Source organism: Vombatus ursinus, unplaced genomic scaffold (genome assembly GCF_900497805.2).
Source record: "Vombatus ursinus unplaced genomic scaffold, bare-nosed wombat genome assembly UNPS02014798.1, whole genome shotgun sequence".
Taxonomy (NCBI): domain Eukaryota; kingdom Metazoa; phylum Chordata; class Mammalia; order Diprotodontia; family Vombatidae; genus Vombatus; species Vombatus ursinus.
In genome coordinates, this window is record NW_020954576.1 from 2,890,778 (window position 1) to 2,906,457 (window position 15,680).

Consider the following 15,680-nt stretch of genomic DNA (forward strand, 5'->3'; position numbering starts at 1 on the left):
TACATATATATATTAATATCATCCCAACATAATCAAATCACTCCTGTGCTCTCTTATTTTGTAGAATCCTTCTAACTGCCCTAATAATGATAAAGTTCTTGGAAACTACATGTGTTATCTTCCCATATTTAAAGGTAAACAATTTAACTTTATTGAGTCCCTTATGATTTCTTTTTCATGTTTACCTTTTTAAGTTTCTCTTGAGTCTTATATTGAAAGTCAAATATTCTATTCAGCTCAGGTCCTTCCATCAGAAATACGTGCAAGTCCTCTATTTAATTAAGTATCCTTTTTTCCCTTGAAGGATTATACTCACTTTTGTGAGATACTCAGTTTTGTTTATTCTTGGTTATAATTACAGCTCATTTGCCTTCTAGAATATTATATTCCAAGCCCTTCATTCATTTAATGTGGTAACCACTAAATCTTACATGATCTTGACTGTGGCTCCTGGCATTTAAATGGCTTCTTTCTGGACGCCTGAAGTATTTTCTATTTGACCTGGGAATTCTGGAATTTGTCTATAATATACCAGGAGTTTTCATTTTGGGATCTCTTTTAGGTGGTGACCAGTAGATTCTTTCAATTTCTACTTTACCCTTTGATTCTAAGCTATCAGGGCAATTTTCCTTGATAATTTCTTGAAATATGATGTCTCTTTTTTTGATCATGGCTTTTAGTTAGCCCAATAATTCTTTTTTTTTTTTTTGGCAATTGGGGTTAAGTGACTTGCCCAGGGTCACACAGCTAGTAAGTGTCAAGTGTTTGGTCTGAGGCCGGCTTTGAACTCAGGTCCTCCTGGCTTTAGGGCTGGTGCTCTATCCACTGCACCACTTAGCTGCCCCCTAGTTCAATAATTCTTAAATTATCTCTTTTTAATTTGTTTTCTAGGTCAGTTAGTTTTCTGATGAGATATTTCATATTTTCTTCTATTTTTTTCCTTTTTTTGATTTTGATTTATTGTAATAAATGTCTCATGGGATCATTAGCTTCCATTTGCCCAATTCTGATTTTTAAGGAATTATTTTTTTCAGTGAGCCTTTGTACCTCTTTTTCTATTTGGCTAATTCTGTTTTTTTAAGGTGTTATTTTCTTCAGTATTTTTTGTGACTTTTACCTAGCTGTTAATTATCTTTTGTATTTTCTTCATTTTTTCTAATTTCTTTACTTAATTTTTCCTCTAGACCTCTTATTTGAGTTTGAAATTTTTTTTTAGCTCTTCCAGAAATTCTTGTTGGGTGCGTGTCCAATTCACATTTTTCTTTGTGGCTTTGCTTGTGGCTATTTTGACTTCATTGTCTTCTGAGTTTCGTCTTGCTCTTCCCTATCATCATAATAGCCTTTTATGGTCGGCTTCTTTTTTGTTGTTATTTGCTCATTTTTCACCCCATTTGATTTTGAACTTTATGTTAAAATTGGGCTCTGTTACCATTGGAGGTCTGGAAAGGGCTACTGTCTCAAGCTTCAGGCTTTTTTTTTTTTTGCATTGCTGTTTTCAGAGCTACTTCTGGGGAGTGGAATTTCTCAGTGGTTCCAAGGTGGTGTAATCTGGGGACAGGTGTAGTTATTTCCCTCCTTGAACTATGACCCAGAAGTGGGTACAGGCAATTGATTTGCCAAATAGCGACTGATCCTGTATCCATTGCTAGCACAAAGTCTCCTGTAATCTCTTTCTGACCAGTTGCCAGGTCTCCTTACTGTCTGGTTTGAGAACTCCTGAACCTGCTGCTGTTTCTTGTCACCACTACCCAGTCCCACCACTGGTGTTTCATCTGTATTGGCCAGCCTCTACCCCTGTGTCATATATCTCTCTTTCCAACCTCCTAGGGACAGCTAGGTGGCACAGTGGATAGAGCACCAGCCCTGGATTCAGGAGGACCTGAGTTCAAATCTGACCTCAGATACGTAACACTTACTAGCTGTGTGACCCTGGGCAAGTCACTTAACCACATTGCCTAGCCAAAAAAAAGAAAAAAAAAGAAAAATGTTTGTATTTAGGGCAGCGAGGTGGTGCAGTGGATGGAGCACTGGCCCTGGAGCCAGGAGGACCTGAGTTCAAATCCGGCCTCAGACCAAACACTTGCCACTTACGAGCTGTGTGCCCCTGGGCAAGTCACTTAATCCCAATTGCCTAAAAAAAAAAAAAAAAAAAATTCTTCTTGGGGGCAGCAGCTAGGTGGCGCAGTGGATAGAGCACTGGCCCTAAAGTCAGGAGGACTTGAGTTCAAATCTGGCCTCAGACCAAGCACTTGACACTTACTAGCTGTGTGATCTTGGGCAAGTCACTTAACCCCAATTGCCTGAAAAAAAAAAACAAAAAAAAAACAGAAAAAAACAACAAAAAACCAACCTCCTAAATTGTCTTGGGCTGGAAGAATGGCTTTTTCTGACAGTTGTTGGCTCTGTCACTCCAGAGTTCAATTTGAGGTATTATTTTAAAGTTGTTTGGAGGGGAATGTTGGAAGAAATCGACTGAGTGCTTTATTCTGCTATCTAGATTCATATCTCCTTAAGGGTAACTCAGAGTCCTCCACTAAGCTGGATCAGAATCTGATTTCTCAACCAGTTAGTCAGTCAATAAACTTTTATTAAGTATCTGCTGTGTACCAAGTACTGTGCTAAATGCTAGGGATACAAAAAGAGGCAAAAGATGGTACATATATACATATGTAGTCATTATACATACATGTATATGTATGTATGTATACACATACACATACACACACATATCTAGGCCTTAGGCCCTTAGGAAGTCAAATGATAAAATAAAGTAACAATTCACTCAATGGAACAAAAAACAAGCTATGAAGGGACAAGTTAAGAGTGAGCTGCAGTGTCAGGGACCATCTTTGTTAATATCTTAAGGAAGGCAATTCAGTTTATGGGAATGAAGGAGAGAATGTTGGTTCAGAGAAACTTAGAAGAGTTAGTACTGACAAAGAACCATGGAGTTCCTGAAGAGAAGAGAATGAAAAGTTTCTGGAACAACCCTGAAGGTGAAAGAAGGTTAAATGCCTTCCTTCAGGTACAAAAAAAAGCAAATGTTAAACAGGTGGAGCTTATCATAGACAAGTATCAAATATCTAATTTGTGCTTAGAAGTTTGCATTTCTTTTGACTTTTGATATGCAACATATTATAGTGGAAAATGAGCTATATTTGGAGACCTGAATTCAAATACTGGCTCATAATTGTGATCAGTAGTGGTGACCTTGGGCAAATCCTTTAGTGTTTCTGAATCTCAACTTCTTTATTTATAGAAAGATAGGGAATGGGGCCTGGACCAGGGATGTCACTGACACAGTAAATGCCTAAATAAGAAAACTCCCTCTACCAATGCAAGTCAGCACCGTCTAGTATTGGAGAGATGCCTAGATCACTCTGAGATGAAGTGACTTGCCCAGGGTCACTCAGCCAGTATGTACCAGAGGCTGGACATGAGACCAAGTTTTAAGCCAGATCCACTATGCCATGCTGCATCTAGCTATAGAATTGGGGGTTATAACATTTGCACTCTCTACTTCATAGGTTTGTTGCAAGGAAAGCACTTCATAAACCTTAAGATGTTATATAAATGTGTTTCTAGTAGAAACAATAAGTGAGTTATGACATATGTGCTATTTTCTTAACAAATATACATACACATATACATATATATTTGAAAACAACAAATAAGTAGATAGTTTAGTGCTTTATTCCTGCTTCCCAGTTCTCCCCATCTGAAGAATGCCTACTTACTGAATAAAAGCACTGTCTACCTGGTGGTGGCTTGCCAAAGTGTAGGTACCAAGGAGAGGTTAACTCATTTCTAATGGCTTTCTTGCAACCTTTATGAACCTAAACTTCGAGTGGGAAGGGACCTTATAAATTGTCTAATCTAACACCCTTATTTTTACAGATGAGGAAATGAAGAAAAGTGAAAAAGAAACAGAGAGACTTAGCGAAGAGATTACATAAGATCCTGAGAAAATTGCCCAGAAACACACAGAATTAGTAGTAGTTAGGATTCGAAGGAAGGTTCTCTGACTCTAGAGTCAGTTTGTTCTACTACACCATACCTTAAACTTTTAGTGATGGAAAATACACATCAATCTTTACTCATTCTGTATACTTCTAGCATGGTGTACCAACAGGTTTATTTTTGTGGTCCACAAAAATTTAACACTACCTAATCCTTGACTCTCAATTAAAGAATGACTCCTAGGATCTATTGTTGAAGAAAAAAAGGAGGGAAAAGAAATGGAATCACACATGAGACCATACAGGGTTCTAACATAATTGTTAACATAAGCCAACCTTGTACCCAAGCTTTAGCCATCTTGTTTTGACATATTATTTTCTTTTCTTTTTTTTCTTTTTTCCCATTTTACCTATGTCTGACTTCACTTCAGTATTTCAAAGATGGGAGATTTCATCCTTGTTTATTGCTTCCATCAATACAGATCACAATCACTTCATGACTTAGAACATAGTTTAATAAGTTGCTAGGGCAAACTTCAGATAGGGGGAGGAGAGAGGGGAGAGAAATGTTATATTGTCCCTAGTGATTTATATAACGTGGGCAGGCTTCTGTTCTGAAGAAAGGACTAAATGATAGCTACTGGCTTAGTGCAGGTCCTGGATATGGGTCTCGAGATGTAATACAAGCTTCATTTATTACACACATATATTTCTCCTACTCCAACCATTCCTACCCACCCATCCTCAAACATCTTCTTTGATTGCTTCCACCTCCAATGAGGTGTCAGGGGAACCATGGGAAGCAAGAGTACTTGCTAAGGAACCACCACTTACACCCTGCCCTCTTCCACCAATTTCCTGCCTTTCTCACAACGTCCTAGTAACAAGCAAACATGGCTCATACCTTTATCCTGACCATTAAGTCTGGGACTGGCTAGAGCTGCCCTCACCCCACCCCCAGCCTTAAAGCTTTGCTTAGTTCTGAATCCCACAGCATGATAGTGTTTGAAAAATGAGGACTTAGGAATTACTAGTATGAAGAAATAATAAAACAATTATGTAAAATAATAAAGCCCTGGTTTGATGAAAACAGCTAGTCTACAGCAGAAATCAATTGGCCTTATTCTATTGAGGTCTTTGTATAGAAATGTGCTACTGAAGAAACTAAATGTTATTCTATCATGATTTCCAAGAGAATTAAGTAAATATATGATTATATGAGCCTTATTTCTAAAAGGATAAAAGTTGATAGATTGCATTGTGATATTATTCTATAATCATCAAAGGAATTATTAACATTTATAAATATTAAAACAGCATTAAAAAGTGTAGGATTAGGTAGGAGAATCTTGGGGAAATGGGGAATATTTTTAAAGGGAGAAACATTCCTCTTTTTCCCATTCCCATCTCACCTGAAGGGAGAAACTCTCTCTTGAAAGGTCAAGATATGTTTATATTATGTTGAACCAATCTATAGGGCTGTGTGTTCCTTCTAAGACCAGTTATCATTCAAATGCTTCATTCTTAGCCAAGATATTCTAGGTAATCTTATTCTGGTTTAAGAGTCCTCCAGAAGCAAATAAGATTTTACTGCCTATTTCTTTTGTTACCTTTTAATCCTCTCTTTAAATGTTCTGTGAGCTACAGGCATATGCCAAGAGACCAGAAGAGTATTCAGTTTGTCCAGGGATTGACCAAACATGAATGCATACTAATAACCATAAACTAATACACCCACTAATATAAACATTTTTGTTTGTATTGGGCATTCTGTGGTTAACAGTGGAAACAATTATTTTAAAACACATGCCTTATCTGCTTATTTTTCACAACATGCTGCCTTTGAGAATACTGGATTATTTCCTAAAGACTCCAGTATCTTAATCTCTATACAGTTATTTTGGATTGAGCATAAAAACCTTCCCAGAGACTCATATAATCCTTAATCATGTTTGTCCATGTAGTGAGGACCTAGTTTTGAGTCACTGTGTTTTTGGTTATACAATGTTCCTCCAAGCACAGAGTTCAAAGTTATCCTTTATAACATTCATTTTCCTGCAGACTAGTGCCCTCTTCAAAATGTATGAACTAATTGTCATGGTTTTAGGCAGAGACTCAGTTAATCCAATGGCTACAGTAAAGTCTTGATATAGGGTAGATTTATACAATATACATAATGGGAATTCCTATTCTGGTACACAGCTTACTATTTGTTTTTATATGGTTCTTACTCTGTGCTACAGACAAAGCCTATTTTCCAGTATACTTCTTCCAAGGAACTCTAAGACATCATTTCATTTATGACCAAATCCATATAGCAAGTAATATTATACGACATATAATTTCTTTTTAAATTTTTATAATGAAGACCTTTCCAGGTCATTATAGCTTGAGGAATATTGGGGGAGAGAAGTAGGCTGTTAGGGGAAAGGGTGATATGAGAGGAAGGTGAACATCAGTAAGAGAAATATTACTTGTTGACAGTAATGCCAGCAAACCTCTATTCTTTCTTCACATCTCCAGGTAGCAACATGCCTTTTCCTTTTGGATATCATATTTTAAACTCAGCAGGGTTTCTTTGTGGAAGTTTTATTTTATTGAAAAGTGAAAGTGACTTCCCAACCGGAATAATCATTAATGTGGCTGATTGAAACATTTATTGTTGGGGGCAAAGAATCAAACAGCTTGTCATCAGCAAGATGACTGTCCTGTTCATACGATGCAGGACAGGATGGCGAATTTTTTTTTCTTTTTTTTTTTTTGCTGTTGTTTAATCTGTTCGCTATAGTCTGGATGTTATGTGATATGTATTTTCCTTTTCTTTTCTTTATTATCTGGTACATTAATAGACAAGTATGTGTGAGGGGAGAATCTATATTTTTAGTTCCAAATATGTGTCAGCTGCGGGAGATGATGAAAAAATAGTTGTACTCTACTCGTCTTGCAACCATCCTTAAATTATGGGGATTAAGCTGGCATCTGACCCATAGAAATGGTTTGTCAAAACTAACTCCTACTTTTAATTATTTTAATGAGCCAGACCATCCTTTTATTTATAGAAGCATACGGTTTCAATCTACGTTCAATACTGCCACAGAAAATAGTACCAATAGCAATCAGTTCTAACTTTCTTGCAGCTGCTGCAGCCACCAGCACCCCACTATTTTTTCCCAAGGCTGCCTGTGCGGCGGTTTAAGGTTTTCCTTGCGTGCTCTGATTCAGAACCACCAAAAGTGGACAGTTCCCTGGTGCCCAGGCACTGATTTAGGAAGAAGGTTGAAGGCCATCTCTTTCCTCCCAGTTGGGTCAGGCTATCAGGAACAAACCAATCTATATTCCCCAACGCCTTTTCACACAGACACACACACACACACACACCACACACACACACACACACACACACACACACACACACACACACACACGCACGCACCCTCTCTGACCAGGTCCCTTGATGGATGTCTGAGCCTGCCTTTGTGGAGAGGGGAAAGGGCCCTATAGCCGCCAGACCTCCTTCCTGACAAGCCTTGACTTCATTTGCCCCGCCTCTTAGGCCGAGAAGGAGATGGAGGAGGTGTCTTCTGCTCCTGGGCCCTCCCAATCCCTCCCCTCTCCTTCTGGGTAAGCAATTCCCATTGGCCAAACGGGGGATTTGGAGGTGCGAGGCGGAATCCGCCCTCTCGGCTGCACACACAAGGAGGGAGTCCGTAGGGTTGGCAGTGGAGAGAGGAACAGAGGGGAGGGGGTGCACCTTGGAGGGGAAGCAGCAGACAAGCAAGCAAGCAAGCAAGCCAGCAAGCGGGCAGGAAGGCTGACAAGCAGGGAAGGAGTCAGGAAGAGCTCCCCGGAGGAGGAGAAACAGTAACAGCAACAACAGCCCTTGAAGCGGCTGCTGCAGGGTAGCAGCTGCAGCACCTGTCTCTCTTCGTTTCCTGAGTGGTTCACTGACCCCTGAACAGAGCTTGCCATTTCAGCTGCCCCGGCCCGTCGCTGCCCGTGCCTTTAAAAAAAATTTTTTTTTAACCTGGAGCTGGGCCAAAGCCGGGCAAAGACGGCGGACCGGCCGAGGGTGGGGAAGGGGAGGGCGCTTTGCTGTGGATTGAACTGGTGGGGAGAGACAGCCCGGGGCGCCGGGAGAGGAGGGGGGGTCTGTGGTTGGGAGGTGTTGTGGGGGGCGGGAGGGCAGGGGAGAGAGTGGGGTGCAGCGAAGATGATGGCGGAGTGCGGCGGCGGCGGCGGCGGGGGTGGCGGCGGCGGCGGCGGCGTTGGGGGACCGAGGAAGAAGGCGCTCTCCCTGCTGGAAGCGGCCCGCTCCCGCTACGAGAGCCTGCAGATCTCGGACGACGTGTTCGGCGAGTCGGGCCAGGACAGCAGCGGGAACCCCTTCTACAGTACCTCGGCCGACTCGCGCTCCTCCTCCGCCGCCTCTTCCGAGGACGAAGACGAACCCACCACTTCCTCCATCTCCTCCTCCTCTGCCGCCGCCCCGCCGCCTCCGCCGCCGCAGCCCCTGGCCCGGGAGGTAGAGACAGCAACCGAGGGGCCCGCCCGCGGGGGAGGCGTCTGCTGTTTTCAGGGAGGAGGAGGGCACCGCGTCCAAAGGGCAGGAGCTGCGACTGGTGGGCAGCGGCAACTGCGACAGCATCAGCATCAGCTTCCCGGGCCCATGGATGAGGAGGATGAGGAAGAGCGTGGAGGCTGGACCCAGACTTTGCGAGACACCCCTCCCCCTCGCTTCGAGGATACCAGCGGTAAAAGGGGGTGGGCGGGGCCGCGAAATAGAGTGGGGTTTGGGGGGGCGGTTAAGAGTCAGCAGTGGTGGTGTGTGGATGCTGGGGATTGGGAGGAGTTGGCGTACCAGCCTGGATGCCAAGTCCGCTGAGATTGGGAGTCTTCTTGGCTAGGGATACCAGGCACATCTGCTTAGGAGGGATTCCAGATGTTTTGTTGGTTGCCTGGAGTAAGGCAGAAATTGGAAAGCGCGCAAACTCCCAATTGACGACGAAAATTTTCGGCAAAGATAGGTACAGACGTGTAAAAGCTGCATAAATGGGCCAGGTACTAAGGTGGAATAACTATTTGAATGCAGGTTCTGTGTTCCAAGTTCACTGTTGGGAGGAGAGGGATGAAACAGAGGCTGCTGCAGGTACTTTTTCTGTTCAGTCAAGTACAAAAGGACGTGGGAGCTCTCTCCTTTTAGTCGCTGGGAGCATTCCAGCGTCCTGCACCAGAGAGTAGTCACACCTGTAGGCACCCAAGATACAGATAGAATTTGTTAAGAGGTAAAATAATTTCCTGATTGCTAGGATTGTGAAAATGGCTTTCCAGGGAGTAGATTTTCTCTTGGATGGCTCTAAGAGAAGGATGAGCTCGTGCCTGGGATGACTAGATGGAAGGGTGAGAGACCTGTTAGTTATCTTCCAAGTAAGTCTGTGACCAGACTGAGGGCATTGCCCCATTTAGGAATGCCTGAGACCCAGCTGAATTCTCTTACCCACTCCTCACACATTTTTCCTGTACCCCATAACGAGTTTAGCAAATTATTTATACAATATATCTGCATAAAGTTCTACTTTCAGGGCTTTTTTATTCTGTTTAGTTTCTTAAATTTATAATGTAGCCTCTCCTGGAGTCAAACTACCTTGTCCTTGGAGACTGGAATCAGTAGAGGGGCAGGCGAAAGAAGGGGAGGATAATGGTGCTTTCTTTGTAAGGGTACCATTAAGGTGGGCTCTTGCCACACTAGAAATAACTTCCTTAGGTATTCTGCATGACATGGCTACACATTAATAATAATAATGATAATTGACATTTATATTGTGTTCAGCTTAGTGTTTGTAAAGGACTTTACACACATTATATCCTATAAAATCTCATAAGCTCTTGCTCCCTATCACTAGTATCTGCATGAATTTTTCTTCTTAGTACCTTGTTTTTGGGAAACTGGATGGTAAAGTATGACTGCCTCTTCACTGGCAACAGATCAACACATTCAGCTCATTGTGAACACTCTCTATTCCTGGCCCTTTATATAACTCTAATGCCTTGCTTTCCAACCTTGAAGCATTGGAAAGTGGAGTGTGTGTGTGTGTGTGTGTGTGTGTGTGTGTGTGTGTACCAGTCTAGTCTGGGAAATAATATAGAACCATCATTGAGGGAAGCTTAGGGAGTGGCTGAGCCCTCAGCATGATATAGTTTTTCCCCTTGTTATTCTTCCTGTGGTCATACTGTATCCCATCAAAAGGGCCATAAGAGATTCTCTTGAGATTCATGACACTTCCACTTGGAGACAGACTGGAAATCGTTCTACAAACTGTTCTTAAAACTCTGGTAGGCAGGTACCTGCAGTTTCCTAATATGTTTGGTCTGTCTGAGACCAGGAATGGTTTGCAAACCTCAAGCAAATTGTAGCATCAGTGTCCTAGGAAACATCTAGCTGTATAAGGGAGTTGAGTTATATAATCAATTTGGCTTAAACAATCTTGTGCATTTAGCATGTAACAGAACAACAGATTATAATCTGGGTTTTCTGGTTTGCAAGATCTTTATTTAAGATTTCCAAGAGATTCATATTTCCAGGGTCATATTACTTTGTGTAATGTATTTTTTATTACATTATAGCTTTTTAGCCACCACAATTATTCTGTGCCCTGGTCAGATGTCTTGTGTATTAGTATCCTATGACCTATAGCACTCGATAGTCAATCCTATGTTTGACAGACTTTGTACTGTGAATCTATCTGATCTATTATCCTGGCTTCAGTGGCTTCATCTGCAAAATGAGGAAGTTGTGCTAGATGATCACCACGCTCTAAGACTCAGTGATCAATCATTGGACATTGGGAATAGCCATTCTGGCAAAAGTTGTACCTAGAAGAATATAGCAAGTCTCTCCATTCAAGGCAAAGAGTTTTGTGTCAGCACCATTAAAGAAGCTGTGTTCAAATAAAACCTAGTTATGAACAGTGATGCTGTGTGTTAGATTTTGTAGAGGATATAGATTGCACTATACTCAATCTATTAATGTTAAATGTTAAATTTCAAAGTCCTTTGGAATTGGGAAAAATGAAACTGGGCACTAAGGCTCTAACTTTACCATTTGAATCTTGCTGTTGTAGCACTCTTGTTGTCAAACATCATGAAGGCTAAAGTCATATCATGTGCTTAGGTCAGACTCTGTCCCTGAGTCTAAGATTGTAATTAAATGCTTTAGTCCAAGAGTTAACCCTGTATGGACATTGTTTACCTGGAACTTTTTTTTTTAAAAACCCATTTTCTGTGTAATAATTTGTTTTTACTTTAGATGAAATTTAGAATTTCTTTACTTCCCTACAGTACCCTACCCTTTTAAACAAAATGGGGAAAAGAAATTGATGCCTTATTAAGTATGAGTTCCTAGTTCCCTGGTAACAATAGAGTGTGATTTATGGGGGCTGGAAATAGATACAGAAGTACAGTGTTTGCTCCTAGCAGTGTAATGACAAAGAGGGCTGCTGTTAGGCATATGAGGGCTATGCCTCAACAGTTCCAATAGTCAGAAGTTTTGTTAAAATAGTTTTTGGTCCAGTGCAATCAAAATAACAGTTTATTAACTTTAAGTGAAGAATTCATTGCAGTCTGTGACTCTGACAAGAGCTGACCCTCACCTCCAATTAAATCCAGTTTGCTGAAGGAAGGAGGCAATCAGCAAATATAGTCAGACTTCCTATTTTAAAACCTACATAGCCTTTGTTTCTGCAGATTGATTTTGACATTCTTTTTATTAAATTTTAGTTCTAAACATTTTGTTATTTCTTAGGCCCAGATCTGCCAGGACTGATTACCAGGATCCCTATATAATCTTTGCAAAAAGTTTATATGTATGACACAGAGTGCCACACTCTGCCTTTGCTCTGAAATGAAGTCTTCCATTTGATGTCACTGGAAATAGTGAGCACAGTAGAGAGGCATATGGGCCCTGACTAAAACAAGGAGGAGAAAGAAAGAGGAAACTCCCCTTAAGTCTTCCCAGCCCCACTCTGCATTGGTAATACAAACATGTACATCTGTTTTATAAGTACAGTTTCCCTACAGAAACAAATCAGGTTATGTATTTCCAAGACTGAAGTGATCTAAAAGTTCTGAAAGGGCCTTCCTTCATCTTTTCATTTCCTTTCCAACTCGGTGCTGAGGTGTTGGTATCTGTGTCCCTTTGAGAACATTTAAATACAGGCTGCATGTGTTTCTGTAATTGGAGCAGTGCTGGTTAACAAAACAGCTGGAGTCCTCAGAATTGTTTTTAATTCTTCTGTGGCCATAGGATCACACCTGTAGCAGATGATTTCTAGAGATGGCCCTTAACTCAAGAATTTTAGAGTTCTAAAGCTGAAAGGGATCTTGAACATTATCTAGTCCAATCTTCTTAGTTTACTGAAGAGGAAATCAAGTCCGAGAGAGGTGAAGTAACTTGTCCAAGATTATAAGCATACTTCAATGGATAGTTGAATCTCAGTGGCATGGTTACTTTTCATACCAGTGCAGATTGCGAACATTTAACATGTGTTTAGTTTTAGGTACCATTCTTTAAGAATTATGTTGATAAGTGTCCAGAAGAGGACAGCCAGGATGGTGGCAGGCCTTGAGTCCATGTTATATGAGTCTTGGATGAGAGAACTAGACATGTTTAGCCTAGAGAAGAGAAGACTCTGGGGTGGGGGTAGGGGGAAGGTGATGTGCTGGCTGTCTTTAGTATTTGAATATTATCATATGGAAGAGGGACTAGATTTTTTCTGTTTGTTCCAAGAAGGCAGAAATAAGGGGAATGGATGAAAAAATTCCTGATAATTAGGATGGGCTGTCTCAGGAAGTGGTCAGTTCTTCCTCCTTTGAAGTTTTCAGTCAGAAACTGGCTGCCCACTTGCTGGCTATGTTACAGGTGAGCTTCTTTAATGAATAGGGTGGGCTAAATGGCTACTCAGATCCATTCAAACTCTCAAATTCTATTATTCTGTGACCTCTTCACACTGTCCATAGTTTTGTATAAATCCTTTTTATTCTGATCCAAATTCATTTAATCAGTGAGTGGGGAACTCCCAATGTGTGAAAACTTTGTTCACTATTCCAGATCCATAACTCAGCTGTAGTCAGGGTTTTACAGAGTTGCCTGGGGCACTGAGAGGTTAGCTAGTATATGTGAGCACTAGAATTTGAACAGAAGTCTTCCTAACCATGAGTCTAATCCACTATCCATTATGCCATGCTGACATAAGAGCTTTGTTAGCACAAATAATAAAGTATTTATTTATACTTTTGCCTCTTTTAAGACCTGGCTCCCTCAAACAAATACCTCTCATGGTTGGTCTTCGCCTATGATTATTATTGCTTCTCTGGTCCTTCTTTATTCCAGCTATAGGTCACACATGATTCTCTAGAGATCTCTGGTACTTAACTTCATTCAGAACATTATGCAGTGTGTTGGCTATTTACCCACTTGCGCTTTGCAATAGCATGAAGCTAAGACTTGGTTACTTTCTTGGATTGATTTCCTTTCTGATTTTTTTTTTTAGTCCTAGCACTCTTATGATTTGCCTCCAATTGAAGAGGCAAAGAGGAAAAAAAAGAAGTATTAGTCTAGATCAGGAATTCTTGACCTGAGATCTGTGAATGTTCCTCACCCCCCAAAAAAAATTTTTTTATAACTATATTTCACTATAATTTGTTTCTTTTGTAATTTTATGTATTTTTATGCATTTAAAAACACCATTCTGAGAACTCCAAAGTCTTCACCAGACTTCCAAAGGGGTCTATGATATCCCAAAATGGTTAAGAACCTCTGACCCAGGTGTTGATTTGCTTTGACTTTTTTGCCCATGTTAGCATTTGCAAGTTAACATGTAATTGTGAGAAACTGAGGTATGGGTGGACCTGGAAGATTGATTAGCTTTTCTATTAGTAGAATATTTTCATTTCAGTTCCTTTTTTATTGTTCAGCATGGGGATGTGACCTTGAGAGGCTGGAGTGTGGCCTGGTGTTTGAAAACACACATTTTAAAAAAGGCTTTATCTTTGTAGGTGTGATTTGGTTCAAAGTCCATTAGGCTGCCAAGTAGCATTCTATGGTTCAAGGAGAAATGAAGACTATGCTCTTCAAACAGCTATCATACTGAGGGCCAGGTGTTGTGTAATGATTTGGAATCTGAGATGTCTGGGAAAGGAAATAAACATTTGTGACTTTGTATTTGTCATGGTCATGTTAATAATACTCCAGGACAGTTTGCTGTACTTTCAAACTCAGTATATGGGAAAACTCATGTGAATATAATAACCCTTTAAATGGGTGAATTGCAAGGCTTATCTACAAATGAGGATTTGGTATATGTATTAAAGAAGGTTAAACCATGGAATGTTGATTTGAGGATGTGATACTATTTAAGAAGACTGGAGGGTGTGGTGCACTGTTGAAGGTAAGGGACAGACTTTCACTTTATTGAATTTTGTAACTGCTTTATAGGTAATATAACCTTTTCTAGATCATTGGATTAAGTGTGCTAGTAAGGTAGCACTTTTTTTTTTGTGAAAAGGTGATACATTTTTTAAATTTGTAAAATTTGTGTGAATGACTATAGTTGGAACATTTGTGCCCTTTTCTAGTAAAGATATATGTTTTGGGGTACTGCATTATAATGGCTTAATTAAAATTCCTCCTTCCCCTGCCCTTTTTCTTTTTGGCTTCATGGCAATAATATGTCATAGAGTAAGTAGCATTCTCATATTCTAGTCCTGGCTGAACTACTCATTTGCTTTGTGACCTCAGGCCAGTCACTTAACCTCATTGGGACTCAGTTATAAAATGAGGAGATAAAACTGGATATTCTGGTTAGGTCTCTTCCAGCTATGAATCTATGATATAAAAAAATCAGAGGAAATATTCAAGCATGTTGATCCATCTGTCATAGAGGCTACATAGGGAGTCCTTACACTAAATGGTGGGGAGGAGGGATTGAAGCAACAAGGAAGGAAAATTTCCTGACCTTGGTCCAGAGTCATGAATGGGAATTTGTACAGTAAGTGTTTGTGGGTGAACCACTGTATAACAGTAATCAGAATATCATTAAATTAAATACTCTGATGGGAAAAGTGAAACCAAAGAAATTGATTACAAAGTTATTTATCTTTACAAAAGAGATCTGTGATAGAATTTGTGTACCAAAGTAAAAAGAAACAGTTATAATAAATAATGCAAAGGAAACAGAGAAAATTTTAAAACACCTTATTGAAAGGAAACAAGGAACAGATAATACCAAAGGAAATACAGTGTGGCTGGGGGGAAAGGGAGAGAGAGAGAGAGAGGAAAAAAAACCTTTCTGAAAAAGGGAAGTACTGTAGCCAAATAAGGAAAAACAAGAAAAGTATAGCAAATCAGTTGTAAATCAGAAACCTGGCAGGCCAAAACAGAAATTAGAGGAATATCTTTTAAGGAACCCTCAAAATAGTAAAAATTTGTTTTAAATATATTAAAGGGAAGAATCCAGCTAGCATCAGTGGGACCGTTTGGTGACGCAGTAGACTGTGATCCAGTTGAAGGCAAGGAGTTTTCATTTTTATTTGTGTATCCCTTGCACAGTGCTTTTCCCATAAAGGCTTATTGAATTGATTATCATGTAAATGGTGGAAAGATGTATTAAATAGAAGGAGATTACTAGGGAAAATAAAAGAGTTCAGTTCAACAAGCATTTATTAAGT

The 15,680-nt window shown here is 40.2% G+C and overlaps 1 protein-coding gene across 1 annotated transcript in view; it reads left to right on the plus strand.

Annotated features, from left to right (window-relative positions):
- The first annotated feature begins 8,169 nt into the window (after window positions 1-8,169).
- The window catches only part of LOC114049518 (piggyBac transposable element-derived protein 5-like), a 168,142-nt gene continuing 160,631 nt past the window's right edge, over window positions 8,170-15,680 (plus strand). Inside the window, exon 1 of the mRNA XM_027870754.1 lies at window positions 8,170-8,710. Coding sequence (XP_027726555.1) covers window positions 8,170-8,710 — 541 coding nt within the window. The remainder of the gene's footprint in view (window positions 8,711-15,680) is intronic.